General features: G+C 35.2%; 1 protein-coding gene across 2 annotated transcripts in view; it reads left to right on the top strand.

Moving 5' to 3' along the window:
• Positions 1-17,031, top strand: part of LOC150093045 (uncharacterized) — a 236,600-nt gene extending 219,569 nt beyond the window's left edge. For both annotated transcript variants that reach the window (XM_090413689.1, XM_090413688.1), the window contains one exon: positions 16,229-17,031. In XM_090413689.1, the coding sequence (XP_090269815.1) occupies positions 16,229-16,360 (132 nt within the window). In that variant the 3' untranslated portion in view covers positions 16,361-17,031. The remainder of the gene's footprint in view (positions 1-16,228) is intronic.
• Positions 17,032-20,638: the final 3,607 nt, after the last annotated feature.

Raw genomic sequence — 20,638 nt, 5'->3', positions numbered from 1 at the left:
CTTACAGGATGGTCAAAGAATGCAACGGCCTTCCATGCAGGGAAAACTATAGGCTCCACTTTAAGCTTCTTGTCACGACCAGAGGGGACAAGAGCTAAAGAGCAAGACTTCTCTATATTAATAGAAAGGCCACGAATAGAGAAAATGGCAACTTCCCGGTCAAGGAGTTCCTGCAAGCCTACCTTAGTAGAGGCTACTAGAATAAGATCATCCGCAAAGGCCATAGCATTAAACTAAGAAGCGCCTAGAGAGTAGCCTATATGGCTAGGAAGAGAGTGAAGAAACTCGTCTATGATGCAGTTAAAGAAAAGGGGAGATAGAGGATCACCCTGGTGAACACCCTGCACTGCAGGAATAGAAGTCACACAGGATCCTGTAGTAATGGAGCTCCCCAAGTATAGCTCCATAACATAGGAAAGAAAGGGTTCTGGACATCCAGCAATAGACAGCGCTCGAAAGAGAGCAGGAAGGGAGACGCTATCAAATGCCTTTTGGAGGTCCAGCAATGCCATATATAGAGGCTTAAGGCAGCGTCGGGAATCAGAGAGAAGAGAAGAAAGAAGATATATATTCTCGGCACAGCCGATCGAAGGGACAAAAGCTCTCTGTCTATAATCATGCTGGTGAAATCGTTTAACTACGATTTTATGATAGAGTCTAAGTATCACAGGGGGAGATGGTAATAGGTCTAAAGTCTGATGCACAGTTTGAAGTTTCTTTCTTCGGAATGAAGATAGTTCTTGAAGCTCGTAGGTATGGTGGTATTGCTTTACTGGAAAGTAGAATGTCCAATAAGTCTTGAAGAATCTTCAGCGGCACCTTCCGAAGCCTAGACGCAGGGGCGGAAAAATTGGATGGAAGAGCTGTTTTGATCTCCTGGATGGAAACAGGCTGGTATATTTGAAGGGCAGGAATGGACCTCGATATTGTAGGATGGTCATCATCAGGGAAGTGTGGAGGTAGAGCAGAAAAGACTGTACTCCAGAATATAACAAAATCATCATGTAAGTCTGCTAGAGGTACATGGGAAGTGCCGTCAAGGATGGTTTTGGCACGTTACCCTCTATTCTTTTTATAAAGGGCCTGCATAGCTGCATAGGCCCTCTTCCTCTGCATCCTATTTGACAGTCATTGTAGAATGAAACTCAGGCTAATGTTGACGAGGCATCAAGTGTTTGGAGGATTCAGCATGGAGGTAGTTATTTAACTGATCTGTGATATCCATTCCCAAAAGGTGAGTCTGGATGAGAGATTTAAGAATTTGATGGTTATATTCCGGAAGAGGAGGATCATCTAGAGATGATGTCATTCTGAGGAATCAAAGCCTCTTCTTCAACAGCAGGATGGTGGCTGGAAGATAGAGAAGCAGAGACAGGAGATACCGTGATATTACCTGTCCCTACCTGTGGCAGATGGGCTGCCAATTCTTGAACTAAGGCTTTGTAACTGGCTTTCTGTCTATGACACTTGATGGCATCCAAAGATCTTAATGGCAACACCTTAAATAAAGCCTCGTTGATTTTCTTTATCCCTCGAGCCGTCAAATCGATCTCATGAGCAGCGAGGATCTTTTCTTCTTCAGTAGTCCAACGTGCTTTGACTCCCTCAGTTCTTATTGCAGTGTTGGCTTTGGCTGGATGTTTCGAGGTGCGATGCACGGCAAGGCCGACTACAGTGGAGAATGCACAATCGCAGACCTGACATATGAAGTGTCTGAGATTTGGAACTGCTTGACTGCCGGAACAAGCATGATGAGAACTTGAAGAAATGAGTCGATGACAGTCCTTTCTTTTTAACTTTCTTCCTGAGGACGCCACTGGGACGGGTGGCAGGATGGCATCCAAAAAAGAAACAGACATCTGGAATCACACTCAACGAGTTTCCTGGCTCTGGCCTATAAGAGTTGGAGCCTTCATTTGATGAGTTATTGCAAGTGAGGAAACTTAACTCTACCAGGGCTGCTAACCCTGGAAGGGAGGAATAGCATAGCAGGCCAGTCAGTCACCTGAAGGTGTCCAGGAATCGCCCCTAGGAAGCCCACCTACTGCCGCACTTGCGAAGTGTCTCAGGGGGTGTGCAAGCCAAGACAACAATGCTTTGGATTCCTAAATCTTGCAAACTTGCAACCCCCGTATACCACTTTTTGATATCTGTCAGTCAGCCGTCCTCTTATCCATGCTAATATTCTGTAACCTAGACCCATTTTCTCCAATTTATGCAACAGTTTGCCATGCTGTATTCTGTTAAAAGCCTTCGCATAATCCAAAAGTATCATGGTGTATCCATTCCCTTTGACTAGTTCAATAGTAACACTGTTATAGAATGTGAGAAAGTAAACCCATATTGTTCATTGCAAAGTAGAGATTCACTGTCAACCCATTTCTGAATGCGAGCCCTAACCAATTTTTCCAAAATCTTCACCACTCCTAAGATACTAATTGGTCGATAGTTGGATATATTGGTCTTTGCACCACCCTTGTGCAATGGATTTACCATACATTCCTTCCATTCTTGCAGAATATTCCCTGTTTTGAGACTCATATTAAATAGCCTAGTCAAAGGACTAACCAATTCAGCTGAATACTCTTTTAGCACACATGCTGATATCCCATTAGTCACAATTGCTGAATTCTTATTCAATTTGTACAACAGCTCTAATACCTCGTCCTCATACGCCTGAGTTTCTTGATCTAGTGAAGAGGTAACATTGAGCTCAATGTTGCGTACACCAATTTGATAGCATTTTAACAAAATGGGCACTCATTAACTGAACAACCTCTTCTGCATCTGTAATCCTCATGCCATCAGGATTTAGAAGAGTTATTCTTTCATATTCATTCTTTCTTTTACTTGCAGCATATTGATAGAATTCTTGTGGGTTGTTTTTAGCAGGCAGCAGCAGTTTTTTTTTATACTCAGATTTTGCTTTCCGTACAACAGTTGTGACCAGTGGTAAATATGGAAATTTTAACAAAGGGCTCGTATTGTCGAGCAAAAAAAAAAAAAAAAAAAAAAAAAGCCCTTATAATACTTATATCGACTTTGTAGAGCTTCTGACAGATATGATAATTCCTGTAAGATATGAATATTTAATGCTAGATCTTTTAAAGATTCCAAATCGAGAAGTTGCTTTAAAAAGCCCTTATATTTATCTTTCGATGAAAATGCTTGCATAAAGCTGGGTAATTTCTCCACAAAGCAGCAAGAGCCACTTGTAAACTGCAAGCTTCCCATCGTGGTCCAAACACATGGCTGATCTTTAAAATTTCGATACTAAGGTGTTTTGCAATCGTATTTAATTCTTGTGGATTTTTTGGTGATTAATGATAAAAAGCATATAATTTATCCATAAATATTTCTAAATGATTTATTTCTTTAATGTTTTTTTATCGAATCGTCTAATGCTAAGTGTAAATGATGAGTGCAATGCCAAATCACAACGTTGGGCAATTTTTGTAGAAGTTTGATTGCAACACCTGATTTATTTCCTAACATTACACTAGCTCCATCAGAACAAAATGCAATGAAATGATTTTTATTTAGTTATCAGAAAATCCATATGAATTTAAATTATAGTATTATAGCAATTATAGTAGCATGTATACATTCCACAGTGGTATTTTCTAGTTCTACAAGATTATTAAACAAGAAGAACAAGGGGCTCGCAAATTTGAGAAAAATTGAACGAAGGGCTCACGTGAGCCCCTTATAGCTCACCACTGGTTGTGACTATTCTAGCCTGCTGCTTATAACATTCATAACAGACATCATCCTTATGCACACGGTATTCCTTCCACATCATCCATCTGACTCCTACTCTATTTATTCTTCGAACTCTCGGACACATTCTGATATCTCATCATTCAAGTGTTGTTTAAATGCTTCTCATGCACTCACAATATTCTTTCCATCCAGCAACCGATCCCATTCCACTAGACTCAATATTACTCCTCAGTTGGTCATAATTTCCTGCTTTGTAGTTGAGCATGTAACCTTTTCTGAATGGAACATTCATAAACTCAGTCACTTCCCAAGTGAGTACCGCTTGTTCACTATCACCCGACCGGAGGCAGAATAGTTACATCTTTAACTGAAACGCACCCTGTCACTATAATCAAATCTAAGACTCTTTGCCCTCGAGTTTCTTCCATCACCTACTTCTTGAGGATGTTGTCCTGCAACAGCTCAATAAATGCATTTTCATTCTTCTCATGAGATTCTACTGCTACCCAATCAATATTTGAATAATTAAAGTCTCCCATTATGATTAATCTTTTTGCACTCATCTTTTCTATTTGCTGATGCCTTTCTTCATCACTATCAACTGATCCACCAAATCTGTAACAACACCCCACTATGTAATTAGTCTTGTTAGATTCCACCTCACACCAGGCTTTAAACTCACTGCCACATGAAATATTGTTAGTAGTATTACTACAATCATAGGTCTCAACTCTAACTGGAATCAAGTCATCCGATATCATTAGCAGCACACCCCTCCTCTCTATCCTTCCTAAAAATACTGTACACTTGACACACTCAATACCAGTAGGTCAGAATCAGACCTACTAGTTAGTAGGTCTGATTCTGATAGTCAGGTCTCACTAATACCTACAATCTTAGGTTGCAACATATTGACTATGCCAACACACTATCCCTTTGTTTCTGATACTTCTAGCATTTGTGTACAGACATAATAATCTACTTGTTTGTTTTTTTGTGTTGTCTTGTCTGCAGTCTGCCTTACACGTATAGACATCTTTGCACACATATGATGGGTCCGAACCGGATGAACACAAACCCAAAATCATTCTCTCCTCGTCAACATTTCCATGACAAAGTCCATTCCCGTCATTAACACAGTTATATAACATTGTCGCTCTTACACTCACATTCACACCATTCCTCCCTTTATAATTTAGTTTCCCTGACTCTCTGTGTTATTTCTCATACCAATTATTACTTTTTCTAGACTACTGATACCATACACATTCAGGTTTAGGCCATCCTTCATATTCAAATCCAATCTTCCCTCAAACTCACTCCACACATCCAAAAACTCACATCCATTCATTCTACATAGTCTACACATCAAATCATTTGCCATCATAGCTGTTCTTCTTAATTCATTTTTATCATAGCGAGGTAAAATACTAACAATTTTCACTTTCTCACTCTTCACTCTTGCCTCTTCCAACAACCCTTTTATGTACTCTCTCATACTGAACTTATCGCCAGTTAAATCGTTCATACGTTTACATAGCGAGGTAAAATACGAACAATTTTCACTTTCTCACTCTTCACTCTCATCTCTTCCAACAACCCTTTTATGTCCTCTCTCATACTGAACATCGCCAGTTAAATCGCTTGTACCTAATACAACTATGATTTCATTTACTTTTCTTTACTGTTTTTGAATTGCTTCCTTTATATTCTTAATTTTCGCTCCAGGAAAACTCAATGTTATAAATATTCCAGATATATGTTTGCTAGTATTGGCAATAATGGGTTGCCCATGGCTAAACTAGATTTCTGTTTGTAAATAGTGTCTTTAAACTTGAAATAGCCAGAATTAGTGCAGTGAGTTAATAAAGACTTTGATAATTTCTCTTTTAGTAGTATAAGGACTTCTTCTATAGGAACATTAGTAAACAGGGAGATAATATCAAAGCTGGCCATAATTTCTTCTTTTTTAATGTTAATGTTTTTTATACCCGAGACAAAATGAACAGAATTTTTAATGAAAGAAGAGGACAAGCTAGAAAAACATTTAAGTGATTTAGCTAAATATTTTGAAAGCTTATAAGTGGGCAAATCAATTTGTTCTACAATAGGTCTTAGTGGAGTGTTTTCTGTGTGGATTTTTGGTAATCCATATAATCTAGGAATTAATGGATGAAGTGAGCGAAGGGCTGATCAAATATTCCTGGGATATTCTGTAGTTGTTCTAAGAAGGTTAGTACGGTTGTGGAGTTCTCATGTTGGATCTCTGTCAAGGATCGAGTAAGTATTTATTTGCAGTAATTGTAATATTTTGTTGTTATAATCTTCAGTGTTTAGGATGACAGTAGCATTACCTTTATCAGCCAGAAGGATGATTATATCTTGGTTCTGTTGTAGTTTTTTAATAGCTTGACGTTCTGAAGGAGAGATGTTGTCTGTAAGGGGTTTTGCATTGTTGATAATAAAAATAGATTCCATACAGAAAAGGTTAGCTTCTTGAGTAGGAAAAAATGAGGTAGCTTTTTCAATTTTAATAAGTAACAGTTCCTTTGGGATAGATTTCGGAGACAACACAAAATTGAAACCCTTATTGAAAATATTTCTTATTAGCACTAGAAAGGTTATAACTGGATTTGTTAATAACAATCTTCTGAGGACAGAGTTGTAATTTTGATGTCAAAAATTTTTGTTGTTTTTGTTTTTGAGCTTTGAATTTTGTGATTAATTTCAATTTGTTATTATTCTGAATCCTCAAAGTTTGAGATTTGCTTGTCTCTTTGATACGTTGCCAAATATCATTGTCTAAAGCAATGCTTCCCAAACTTCTGGATGTCAGGCCCCCCTTTGGAAAAATTAAATATTTCAAGGTGCCCCTCAAAAAAAAATTCGTAATATAGACATATGTTATTATAATATTTATTGTATTTATATTCCATACAAAACATACGCAGCGAATATTGCAAAAATCAAATGCAAAGATTACATTTTTAGCATCTTACATACACGTTTGACATGCCACATTATCTCATATTTTTATAATATAGATAGATATATTGTTATTGTACGTTTGCAGCAAGCACATGAAACATAAAACGATTAGTAATAAAGAAAGGATTAAAAACATAAAAGAAGTTTAATAACAATTTAATGTGATAGATGTGTTTCAATACTGCTACACAAGTCAATATCAGGTGAAATATTTGAAACTGCAATTCTTAGATTTCTGCTTTGAAATGAAACTTAAATGAATAAGCATATATTTACTAATATTCATTAAGCGCCGAAATACGCAGGAAGCAAAATTTGTGAACCTGCACCAATATGATTTTTTTCTATTAAAATATAAAAAATAACAAAAAAGAAATAAAAATTAAATACGTTTCTTATAACCCTTTCTGATCTGAATTTTTTTTTTTTTACAAGTGAAAAAAAATTTTCTTTCTATTTATTTTGTCTTTAGGTCTAAAAAAGCAAGGATATCAAGTATTTTTCTGAAAAATCATTGAAAAAATATTTTTTTTCAATGAATCATTTCAGAATTGGAATCATTCGCCACATAATATGGACTATGAAGGCCAAGAAAGTTATAACCTGCAGAAAGGGTTAAGATGAGAAAAAAAAAATCTATTTAGTCTTAAACATTTTTAATTTGTTTTCATTATTTGACATCCCCCCCAACAAAACCTATGGCCCCAAGGGAGCCGCGGCCCACAGTTTGGGAAGTGTTGATCTAAAGTATGTTTAATAGTATCAGATAAAGAAATTTTTTTTTTGTAAACAAATGAGCTAAAGTACATTTTCCATCGTGAATTCTTTCATTCGGAAGAATCCATTTTGGCTCAATGGTATATTCTCTTTGCATGTTCAGTATTAATATTTTCTTTAAACGAGATGAAGCTTAGAAAGAGGACACGGAATTTGCACAACTTTAGAAAAAACTAACCTGTTGATGTTCGGGCCAATCCTTTTTTAAAGTACTAATTATATGAAGAGCCAAAGGCTTCAATTTGGCGACGTGAAATTATTTACTTGAATTGAAGTAATTGAAGCCTTTGGCTCTTCATATAATTAGTAATTTATTAGGATGGCAATTCTTATAGTAGGGTATATAAGTTCTGTTCGCTACAAACTTAGTATTAACTAGGTATGAGACCTCAATAAAAGTTGAAACCGGTCTGGGTAGTGACCTTCTCTCATAATGTAGAACAGTAATGCGGCTCCTAGGAGCTGGGTTTCACATTATGAGTAAATACCAAGAACAGTGATCGGAGCTTGCTTGACCCTTGCTATGAGTTGCCTCAGTGTTGCACTATCCAGGTATTTGCTTATGCTTGGACTCTCCGAACTTTATATAGTTTCTATATTCGGTATGAAACTCTTCGAGTTTCTTATTCAGCTATGAAACAATATGGAATGTATATTCCTTAACTTAAATAAAAACCTTTTTAAAGTGTTTTGGAAGGCTGACGTGTCTGTAAGTCGCCTCATCATAAAGGCTAGAGATGTGGCATAATGGATTTAATTGGCTGAAAGACATAATTTTTAAAAATATTTAATGACTGGAAGCCGAGAGATAAAAAAAATAAAATACTGTTTTTATTCAGCACGACTAGTTTCGTCTTTAAGAAGACTTCTTCAGGCGCACAAAAAAAAGAGAGAAACAACCAACAAAAACTGTAAAGTAATAAAGTCTAAACCACAAAGCTTTTGCGTGAAAAAAAAAGCTAAACATTAAATCGGTAATGTCTGAATATTTAAAGCTGTTCTCTGTATAACCTCATTATTGGGCTTACGCATGCATTCAAGATCTTGTGAATGCCTAAGTTTAATGGCAGCACAATGACAGTCTGAGAAATTATAAGGAAGATTTCTTTAGATTCTACTATTCTTCTTTCCAGTTCATCGTAGCAACAGAAGATTTCATGTGGTCTCCGAAATCCATCCCAAAGGAACTGTTACTTACTAAAATTGAAAAAGCTGCCTCATTCCTTCCTACTCAAGAAGCTAACCTTCTCCGTATGGAATCTATTTTTATTATCAACAATGCAAAACCCCCTGCAGACAACATCTCTCCAATGGAACGTCAAGCTATTAAAAAACTACAACAGAACGAAGATATAATCATCCTCCCGGCTGATAAATTGATGCTACTGTCATCCTAAACACTGAAGATTATAACAACAAAATATTACAATTACTGCAAACAGATACTTACTTGATCTTTGACAGAGATCCAACTTGAGAACTCCACAACTGTACTAATAACCTTCTTAGAACAACTACAGAATTTCCCAGGAATATTCGATTAGCCCTTCATTCACTTCACCATTAATTCCTAGGTTAGATGGATTACCAAAAATCCATAAAGAAAACACTCCACTAAGACCTATTGTAGAACAAATTGATTTGCCCACTTGTAAGCTTTCAAAATATTTCGCTAAATCATTTATGTTTTTCTGGCTCATCCTCTTCTTTCATTAAAAAAGAAGAAATTATGGCCAATTTTGATATCATCTCCCTGTTTACTAATGTTCCTACAGAAGTCCTTATGCTACTAAAAGAGAAATTATCAAAAAAGGTTATGTCTTTATTAACTCACTGCATTAATTCTGGCTACTTCAAGTTTAAAGACACTATTTAGAAACAGAAATCTGGTTTAGCAATGGGCAACCCATTATCGTCAATACTAGCAAACATATATCTGGAATATTTTGAAGAGAAAGCTATCTCTTTTCCTTTAAAACCAAGAATATGGAAGAGATATATAAATGACATCTTTTTAATTTGGAGCCACGGTCATGAATTTCTCCAGAACTGTCTTAAACAGCTGAATAGTCAACACCCAAATATAAAATTTATTGTTGAATTAGAAGTTGATGATTCTCTCCCTTTCTTAGATGTTAGACTCACTCGCATCTCTGAAAAATTAAAAATCTCAATTTATAGGAAACCAACTCATACAAATAGATACCTCCACGTGCAGTCCCACCATTATCCACCTCAAAAATTTGGAATCATCTCTACACTAGGCAATAGTGCTTGCTCACTCCTGTGTGGAGAAGAAGATATCAAAAAAGAACTTCAGTTTCTTCTTGCTAATTTTCAACAGAATGGCTATTCCAAGAAAACAATAAATTACTTTTCAATCCACTTCCTCGCCATGTACAGATACAAATAGTGAGAAAGGCTACATTTCTCTACCATATATCAGCTCTGTTATCGAAATTGGCCAAGGTTCTTAAGAAATACAACATCCGTACTTCATTCACTCCTCTTCCAAAACTCCATTCTTTACTGAGCCGACCCAAACAAAGACATGACAATCTCAAATATCCAGGCATTTACTGGATTTAGTGTAATTATGATAAATCTTATTTTGGCCAGATGGAAAAATCCACCTAATTGTGCATTGAAGAACATCAAAGAAACATTGTATATGGTAGAACAAGAACTTGTGCTCTGTCTAACCATGTTCTGAATTCTAACACTTATGAGGAAAACCTTGTCCACCCAGTTTATGGGACAAATCTGATATCTTTCGTTGCTATGACAAACTGGAAAGAAGAATAGTAGAATCTAAAGAAATCTCCCTTAATCCAATACATCTTAACAACAACCTTAGTTAATTATCTCTCAGACTGTCATTGTGCTGCCATCCAACTTTGGCATTCACGAGATCTTGAATGCATGTGCGCACCCAACGAGGTTATACAGAGAACAGCTTTAAATATTCAGACACTAACGCTTTAATGTTTAGCTTTTTTTTCATGCTAACGCTTTGTGGTTTAGACTTTATTCCTTCACAGTTCTTGATTGTTTCTCTCATTTTTTGTGCACCTGAAGAAGTCTTCTTAAAGACGAAACTAATCATGCTGAATAAAAACAGTATTTTGTTTTTTATCTCTCGGCTTCCAGTCATTAAATATGTTTTTTAAATATATATATATATACATACAGACATACATACACTCTCCTTTAGTCTGCATGACCACCCAGGTGATCAGCTTTCAGATTCCTGTTCTTATCTATGCCTCACTTATGCAGACATCCTTACATATACTTAATTCCAAATGGACAAACACATAATCATATTTCATCTTCATTATTGATCATTAACATAGTGGCATAACTTAGTTGCTGTTATTCACAGCATTGTTCCCATCATAATCTAGTTTCCCTGTTAGATCTCATACTAATAAATAATTTTTTGAGATCCTGGTATCAAATGCATTCAAGTGTAGGCTGTCCCTCTTATATAAATCTCTTCTTCCTTCAACCTCACTTCACACATACAAAAGCTCATAATCATTTTATTTCTACACAGCCTATCTAGATAATATACTATTTTCACTTTCTCACTCTTGCTTCTTCCACAAGTCCTTTGATATTGTCTCTCATACTGTATTAGAAATAATTGCATAATTTCCCTCCCATTAAAATGTTCCTAAATGTTATATGTAAACAGTTGTATTAATCAAGGATACCTTAATGGAGAAAGAAGTGAGTACCTGGGGTCAATAATTAATGTGAAATTTATATCAAGAATGGCTAAAACAACAGTCAGAGACTTGTCAAAAATCTGGAAGGGTGGATCTTTCTCCACAGGAACACAATTGGTTGTTCTGGATGCAGCTGTTTTCCCAACAGCGACGTATAGGTTGAGACTTGGAACTTAAAGAATCTGATAGGAAAAGGATAGTTGCTTTTAAGATGTGGTGTTACAGAGAGCTGTTGAGGATATCATATACAGAAAGATGGACAAATGGATGAATGCTTAAAAGGATTGGTTGAACTTTAAGACTCCTTATCTTCATTATATTGACAGAGGAAAGCTGAAATACTTTGGACACATTGAAAGGATGTAAGGAATTCTCAAAACAGGAATAGAAGATAAATTTCCCGTAAAAAAAAACAGACCATCCATCCACAATGAGTTGGATCGATGGTGTGTCTGGAGTGACTGATCTTTAGAGAGTTGAAGCCTCCAGAAAAGCATACAATGGGGACAACCTGGAGAGGACTGGTGTGGTACATCACTGAGGAATAAAATCACCATATGATATCTGATTATGTCTGAGTAAATGGAATGAAACAAAATATTGTTCACTAGTTAAATATTCCACCTTTTTTTCATTGCAGTTACATTCTTTTTCCACATCATACACACGGACTACTATCAAAACTTATGTTGTTTAATTCATATTCAAAATTTATTTTTTATGGAAATAATACTAAAAATGAAAGGATATAAAATATTTTAATTTAGCTCAAGAACTAAACTCACAAAGATCTTCGGAATAAATACCCTTAAAGTTTACTTATGGAGTATTGATTTGCTGTATATTGTATAAAGGCTAATTTCACTGTATAACATCTAGTTCTAAGTAAACACTCTCAGAGAATAAACAAATTACATTACAAAACATTTATTTAGCATATCAAGTTTATTATTGATACTCTTAGTCAGCTGTTGTTTTCGACTTGTTAATTTTCGACGAGTATTGTTAATTTTCGCTATTATTGATTGTTTTCCTATGTTTTAGTGTTTCACAGTATGCTAGAATTCCTCTCCCTTATCCCAACTCAACTCCATTCGAAAATTGTTAGATGTACCTACAAATATAGTAATTTATCTATCCTTTACTATCTGCTACTATAATCTGCTTTAGCTACATCCTATCCCTTCGGTGGCCGCTTCTTTGGTTGGTTGTGAGTGCAAAGCTCAGCAGACAAAGAGTCTGTGTCGGGCTAGAGTCAAGCCTCTTTGAATGCAAAATACGGAATTAACTCCCTTCCCGAATTAAGAAAAATTTGTTTGATAACGCTGCACCATCTTATTTCCTATACAAGAGAAATCTCCTTGTCATGGAGTTAACACACAGACTATTTTATGATTCTAGAATCTAGCAAACAGCAATCCCAATTACAAATCCTTAACAAACTTATTCTACATGCAGTCATAGCCAATCCCCCCCCCCCCCCCGCGTTTGAATTCATACATGTTCCTTTTATAAATCAGGCAACTTTATAAGGGGCAAAGAAAACATGAATGTTTATTTAGCTAGACAAAATAGAACTACAATCAATACATTACATTATGAGACAATATCAAATTTAAGTTGTCCTGCTTCTACTCATGTAACAAAATTAAGCTAGCGATTATTACATTCATCTAAGGCTAACAGACAATGGCATACCTCAACAATTCTATGTCAAACTCTACTACTATGCACATTTAGAGTTACAGTAATTTATTGATAGGTTAAGCACTAAAGTCCTGTTACTAATTATGAAGTCCTATCACATAATATATCTGCACTTCAGCTTAGTTCAGAATACAGTGGGACTAGAAAAATTTTACATTACCAACCATCTGGTTCGTGCTGGTATCTTCTCTTGATCAGTCCTTTGTGAGCACGTGGCTTGTTACCTCATTCTACAGTCTGTTGTCTTCGGATATGACCCTTTAGTGACTAAGTTCACAAATCACCCTCTTGCCAATGTGGGTGAGACTGCTCTGCCTGGACAGGTCCTCGTGATTCGGCATGAAACTTCGGTTCTCGCTGACTGTCTAGCTGTACCGTAGATATGCCTGGATTGGACCGCCGCCACTGACCATCGTCCTTCCCGACTGCTCATGCCATTTTCTACCGGTACCCGAAAGCCAAAGGGAGATGAAGAGAAAAAAGAGCCTTGAGTCCGTGCCACTAAGCTTCTTATACCTCCACATTTCTGCTGTCTCCCTACTTCACCGATTCCGCTCGGCACCTAAGTTCCTTGCACTCGGTACTATCTTCTCCTCAATATCTTCTCCACGTGAGTGTCTTGCGTGCACCTCGGACCTCGCGACCGCCTCAGGTTATGTCTTTAAGCCGTTTATTTCAATGTTAACTTTGATCTAACCTTTCCTGTTCTAATATAATTCTCACAAAAATCCGATTCCTTTCGGTTATGCATAAGACAGTTAACAATATGGCAAAACAGAGGAATTTACAAAACAAAGGACTAATACGTTATTTACAATTCCATTTATACCTATATACAAGTACTTCTTTAGGAAAATTTATTTTTATCCTAGTTAAATCCCGAATGAAATGTTTTATGACAATTTAAACCTTTCATTCAAGATTTAACAGTATCGATAATAGACTTGATATGCTGAATAAATGTTTTGTAAGAATGTTTACTTAAAACTAGGTGTTATAGAGTGAAACCTATCTTCATCTAGCTGCTGTAATTATTTCAACAAATTAAATATATAAAAATAAAAATATTTTCTTTAAAATATTTTCTGTTGAATGCAATGTCCTGAAAAATATATTGTGTAGATGTATTTATCATCTTTCACAATTATAAAATCTAATAATAACTGCAATTTTGTTCATATTTTACAAACATAAAATGAAAATTATGATTATTATAATTGTGTTGTGATGGTATTTTTCAGCATATTCTGGTCAGGCTGTCTTAAATAAATTGCTGAAATCTAAGATACGTGTTCATTTCTAAAGTGTGGCTTTAGCCCACTCATTTTAGGATAATGTGGGTTATGTATAGAGTTAATAAAGTAATAAATCTCCTTTTGCTAACAGTATCAAAAAATATTAAATTTTACTTTAGTCAGTCAGTTTTTATACTTTTTTTTTTTTTTTTAGTTTGACTACTAATCAAGTGAAAACAATGTTTCTTTGAAAGTAGTGTTTCATTCAAAATATCTGAAACTTCATTGGCCTAATAATAATAGTCACAGGTGGTTGTCAAGTATAGATATGTACACCAGTGCCCTTTAGCACAAACTATTTCTGAAGATTACAACCACAGATTCATACGAATCAGCTTGTGGCAATTTGTATAACTGACGATTTCAAGTAGAAAACAGGTACACATTCAGATTTTGAATCACTCGCAAAGGAATCATGTGGTTCCACTCAACAGGATAAAAGGCGAAAGGCTGTACTAAACAAATTGTGTTTGAAGGAAGCTCTTTTTGCGAAGGAATATAAAGTTGCAAACTTTGGATGTCTTGTAATGTTTCAAAGACATCATCTAGATGATTTCACAGAGGGAAGAATTATTGAAAAGTTTGAGAGCCACAGAAATACTGATATTGCCAGAGAGTTTGGAATCTAACATAGCATTGTATCCAAGCCCTGAGCAGCATTTCAAACCAATGGAATGTGTTCCACACATTTACTAAGAGATCGTCCTCACTCTACCATGCAGCATGAAGACAGATTTTTGGTTATAACAGTGAAACATAATCGATGCTTCATGGCAAGTCGGCTCCATTCAAGCACAAGTACGCAGATATATCAACAGACTGTCCATGACGCTTGTGACAACTAGGCCTATATGCCTGAAAGCTTGTAGTCTTCATCCGTTTATCTGCAGCTCATCATAGAGCATGTTTCCAGATCCATAAAATTTGGACCAGACACCAATGGACTAATGCAGTCTTTACAGATAAGAGTCGTTTTAGCCTTTCCTCCAATTCTAGATGACACTTGATCTGGCATGAAAGTGGCATTGCTTACTCGTGAGAATGTCCTTGAATGGTGGTGCTGGAAACTGTGTGGGGAGGCATTATGCTTAATGGGCATGCACCTAGCTATAAGTACTGGAAAAATGGACTGACTGGTAAATGATATTGCAACGAAGTTCTTTGTCATGTTCGATTGTTTTGTGGTATAGGCGAAGAATTCATTTTTATGGATTACAATACGACACCACATCATACACAAGCAGTGAAGATACTTCTGGAGACCAAGAATGTTAATTGAATCAAGTGGCCAGCAGCATGCTCCCCAGATCTCAACCCCATAGAACATGTTTGGGATACAATAGGGAGATGCATTACTGCTCAAAATTCTCCTCCTGAAAACAAACAAGGCCTTATCCTTGCTCTGAAGGAGGAATGGGCCAGTTTGCCTCAAGAATTCCTGTGTCACTTGGTGCTAAGCAAGGTACGACATTGTGAGAGCTGCATCACGGTTCGGGGTGGACATATGCCATACCGAAATGTCTTTCTGCATAGTTTTCTGCAAGCACTTTACATTAATTCCTTAACCACATCCTTTGGAAATTAGGAATCTTTTGCCAAAAACATTGCAATTTAATTTGTATGAAATTTATGATGTAATATAAATTTTTATTACTAATTTTTGTGTAATATAATTTATTACTATGCTGGCAATAAATTTATGTGCAGATTTGTCTGTAATCATTAATATTTTTTCATATACAGGTAAAAATATAGTTCATCCTTAACTTTGACATCAGTTATCTAACGAAACTGTCTCATCTACCTACAATCAATGTTGAACAGATGATTGTTGAATAAAAATAGGCAACTGTATTTGTTAAATAAAATCTGTGCCATAAAATCCTTCCATTTCTACAAGTACCTGTTTGATGTAAATAATTTCATTAATACTTATAACATACTATCTTAAATGATATTTAACTTACACATCTTTTAAGTGTTTCTTTTTCATCTTTGTTACAGATTGGACAGAAAAATGGTATCAGACGGAACCTGCAAGTGAATTGGAGTCCTCGTCGCTTACCACCCTTTGCTAGTGTTGTACCACCTGCAGACAACTGGTCAAGTTCTTCAGAATCTGATTCTGACTTCTGATAATACTTGTGACAACATGATCTTCCCTCTACTTGTTTACATTCTTCTGTTCCATCTGTTGCTTTTAAGATTGTGTGACAGCTCACTTTTTCCATTGGGGTTCACTAGTTCTTTCTTATTAGTTATTACTTATTGCTGGTGAAGACCATTAACTTTGCTACTTCTCTGTTTTTTGTGATTCCTAACAGATGGTTCCCAAAGATGCCATGTATAGAAGCTCAAAATATTAATTGTGTGTTGTTTTTTTGCCTATTTTTATTCTATAGCAAAACAGCTTTAACCTTTTCACTGTTTCTCACCTGCCAGGAACATTCCTAGGCACAAAAAAATATAGGCCGGCAGGTGGAGGCATTGGTTAATTTATGTATATATGAGAAAAATTAACACTGACATCCTTTGTGTCTCCCTTATGTGAAACTGACTGGATAGTTGCAAAGGAAGTGGTGCTATCTAAGAATGTGCTGCCCTGCAAGTGTTGTCCAGCAAGGTAAAGACAAACCATGCTTTCCTTGAAGTTGGGCTGTGTTTCAATAGTTCAAGACCACGGCTGTACAGAAACTGCTTTTCTTAAAAGGGACATTTCCTATGTGCTTGAGACAGATGGTTTTATTTGTCTCTATGGCCTTTGTTGAAACTGAAATAAAGAGCACGATTTTGCTACAGAGCATTCAGTTGTTTTCCTGTTTTTTTTCACAGATGCCATGTCATTTCATAATACAACTACCATTGAAAATACAATTTAGATATCATAATGTATAATAGCATTAAAATTTTTGATTATTTATACAATTCACAAAATCATGAAGTTTTACATACATAAAATTTAAACATAGTTACTGTATTTGAATTATATGATTATTCCATCAGATCATCTGTTTAAATGTCAATAGATTTCTGCATTTGGCTGCCAAAGGTAGGGATGATATGAAAATCATTCAAGTTTATTCTATCAGGGTTCTTATGGATACTGGCAAAACTGTATTTATTAAAATCTCCTTGTCACAGAAGATTGCCATCTTCTGTGCCAATTAGGAAAGGTTTTCAAGCAGAGTGAAATAAGTTCCATTTCTATATGAACAATAAATTCATACAGAAGTAAAGCAATATGAGAGTTGGAGGCACACTTGCTTTGATCTACCATTAAAAGCTAATGGGTAATGCTATAAACAATAATCTATAGATTTAATTTACTGCTGAGTTTAATAAAACTGCTTCTCAGAAATGGGGAGGGGAGATCATTTTTATTTAAATTCAATTAACAAAGAAGAAAAAGAGTTTTACAGCTTCTTTTATACAGTTTTTCTCGTAAGAAATGGCTTTTATGAAGCACTATTGTGCTCTAGAAGTTATTTGCTGTGCAAGAGTGTGTTGTGATTTTGGTAATAAATATGTAACTGTAATGTTCTTATAGGACACTTGTCAACCTTGCAGTTTGGTCATAGTATGCAAGTCCACATGAACACTGTGCTTTGTAGACCTGTACAAAAAAGGGACTGGATCTTTTCCATAGGAAAGAATACAGAATAAGCCAACTGGCAAATTAGATGAAAAAAATATGATCTTACGGGGGGTGTAGAAGATCTAGCTGTTTTTCTGGAGGTGTCTTAGACAAACCTTGTAAATATTGTTGGAAGGCAATCGAAGATTTTGATTGTAACTGTTTATATTATTTTATCTATAGACAACCATTGTTACTGTTAAAGGGGAGAAAATTTAAATATATTAACTGTAATTCTTTTTGTAAATAAGTTAGTGAAACATAATTTGTACTTTAGGCATGATCAAAATCACGGTCTACTAATGAGAAAGTCTAGAAAGAAAATCAGTTATTCTACTTCAAAGGTCAGTTGATTTCTGTTGACCATGGAAGTAGAATTTAATAATTGATATGTGAAATCTTACATAAGAAGGTATGCATAACAGTTAATGAGTCAAATAGTGGAGATATCTACAAAATAGATATCTACATGATGAATGGGAGAGAGTGCTATAGTACATATCACTATGTTTATCTTTAAGGAAGTGTCCAGGACACTGTGATAGTCCAATGCAATTAAATTTTCATCATTACTTGCCAAATTAATCAAGTGTATTTTTTCATATTAAACTGTTATTTGCCAGTAAAATATTGTATATTTAAGGCACTGCTGCCTGCATTAATTCACCCTTGATTATGGTCTTCTGAGTTTTTTCCTCCATCATTGGTAGATCAAACACCTACTTTGCTAATCCTTTCTGTCTTATTCTGTTTGCTTTCCTTTCTGACATCCTCATTTTTAATATGGTTCTGCAACTTTTATCTAACTCATCTCTCAGATCTTGTTAACTGTACACTTCTAGTTTAGTTAATTGACTAGTTTCTCTTATTCCATATTTAATGTCATTTTCATTAAAAATTGTTCGATTGAACTATTTTATATTGTTCAACGGATTTGCCATTCAGAATGCACTTTGCAGTTCCCGTGTTCTTGTATGTTTGCACAGTTTTTGCATTTTTATTGTTAATTTTCGTACCTAATTTGTTACAACAGTTATTTGGTTTAGTTTGCCCCGAAGACTTGTAGTGAATTTGTTTAGATACATGTATTGCTGCTTTCCTTTGTAATGTCATTTAAGTAGATGATAACTGTGAAAGTTATTAACATCTGACCTCCACGGAGTCAGAGGCTAATCGTGGGAGGTGCAGTAATGTGCCACTTTATCTTGCACCTGATTTACATGAAATAAACATTTCATTTCTAACTGCTGCCTACTTTTCTGCTTTCAGATGCTTTTTCCAAATCTCACAGACATATTTGTAGATTTAGACTTGTATCCCCATGATTTCTCAATTGATTATCTTAAAATACTAAAAATAATTCTTGGGCCAAGAAATTGTATTCTTGTTTAATCCTTTATCCAAGTGTAAGGAAACAAATTGTGTGTGGAGTATCTTCATGACTAGACCCAAACTATATATAGAAGCTAATGACTTCACATTATTGTCTTTGTATATATAAGCTTCTATATACAAGTAGCTTATTCATGAAGATACTTCATGCAAACTTTGTTTGCTTTGGATAAAGGATTAAACTAGAATATAATTCCTTGGCATGCTTCTTGCTATAATGAATTCTATAATTATCACTTTATTTCCCTTTTTTATAGATGGTACTATGAGAGCTCTACTCCATCACTGGACTTTAGCTATTTGTCTGAGGGTTCTGAATTGCACACTGTAAAAATTTTTTTATTTCCATATTTGAGGATTTCTAGTCATAAATATCTATTTAGGCTGCTTTTTTACAATACAGATTTCTGATAGATGTCTTTCTACCTCTGAAATGTTCTGAGACTTGTTTTTTTTTTTCTTTCATTTATTTTTTGTCAGTTATCCCTTTTCAAAATAGTTCTTTTAGACATGCACAATACCTTTATCTTCTTGTTTATGTGTAACCTTTATTATTCCTGATTCCTTTCGTGGTATGCTTTCCTCCATTCTAAGTTTTTTTTAGAACAGTTTACCACTGTCATGATATTTTTTTTCTATTTCTTTTCAAAATCTTCCAAGATTTTCATTACATTGTTTTCGCACATAACCGTCTTATATTTTTCTCTATTTTCTAATGACATTCTGATTTCATTACCTGGTTTTAATATGAATTCTTCTTTTTTGTGGAATGCCTCAACCTATCTGTCCACCATTGAGTTCTTATTTTTCTATCTTTGCGAACAGTCAGTATCAACAATTCTCTTCATTCAAAAAAGACAGGTTTGTATCCCATCTAGGACATGAACTTGAAAGTAGAATCAACCCCTCCCTCCCTCCCCTTCTTATTTCTCATACTGAGACAGTAACTAGATAAATCTTTGATTTATATTTTGTGGGAGGGGAGGTGGGGAACAGTTCAGGATTATACCTGAATATTAGTTCTTGTCTACATTTTAGCCATCAGTCTTGCATGGTCATAACTGAAACAGAACAATTTGTGTGCATGGTCTATCAAACACAAATTATGTTCCACTCATGGTGTATCACAATTTGTAAAAGTGTTCTTTCTAATGTTTTCAACAGGCATCTCAGCCAAAATAACTATGGTTGGTGTCCAGTCACCATGTTAGGAATTGCAGATGTTTGTGCTGTGCAATACTTTTTTTTTTTTTTTTTATTCATCTCACACCCATGAAAAGTTGTAAACCTTAATACATCAGTACTGTGAGTAGACTAAGGATTTTTTAAAATATTTATTATTTTGATTGATTTTTTTTTTTGTATTTTTATTTTGTATATAGTATGGA

Source organism: Typopeltis vanoorti, chromosome 24 (genome assembly GCF_054136105.1).
Source record: "Typopeltis vanoorti isolate ZY-2024b chromosome 24, IOZ_Tvanoo_1.0, whole genome shotgun sequence".
Lineage (NCBI taxonomy): Eukaryota > Metazoa > Arthropoda > Arachnida > Uropygi > Thelyphonidae > Typopeltis > Typopeltis vanoorti.
This window is presented reverse-complemented; position numbering and strand designations above follow the sequence as displayed.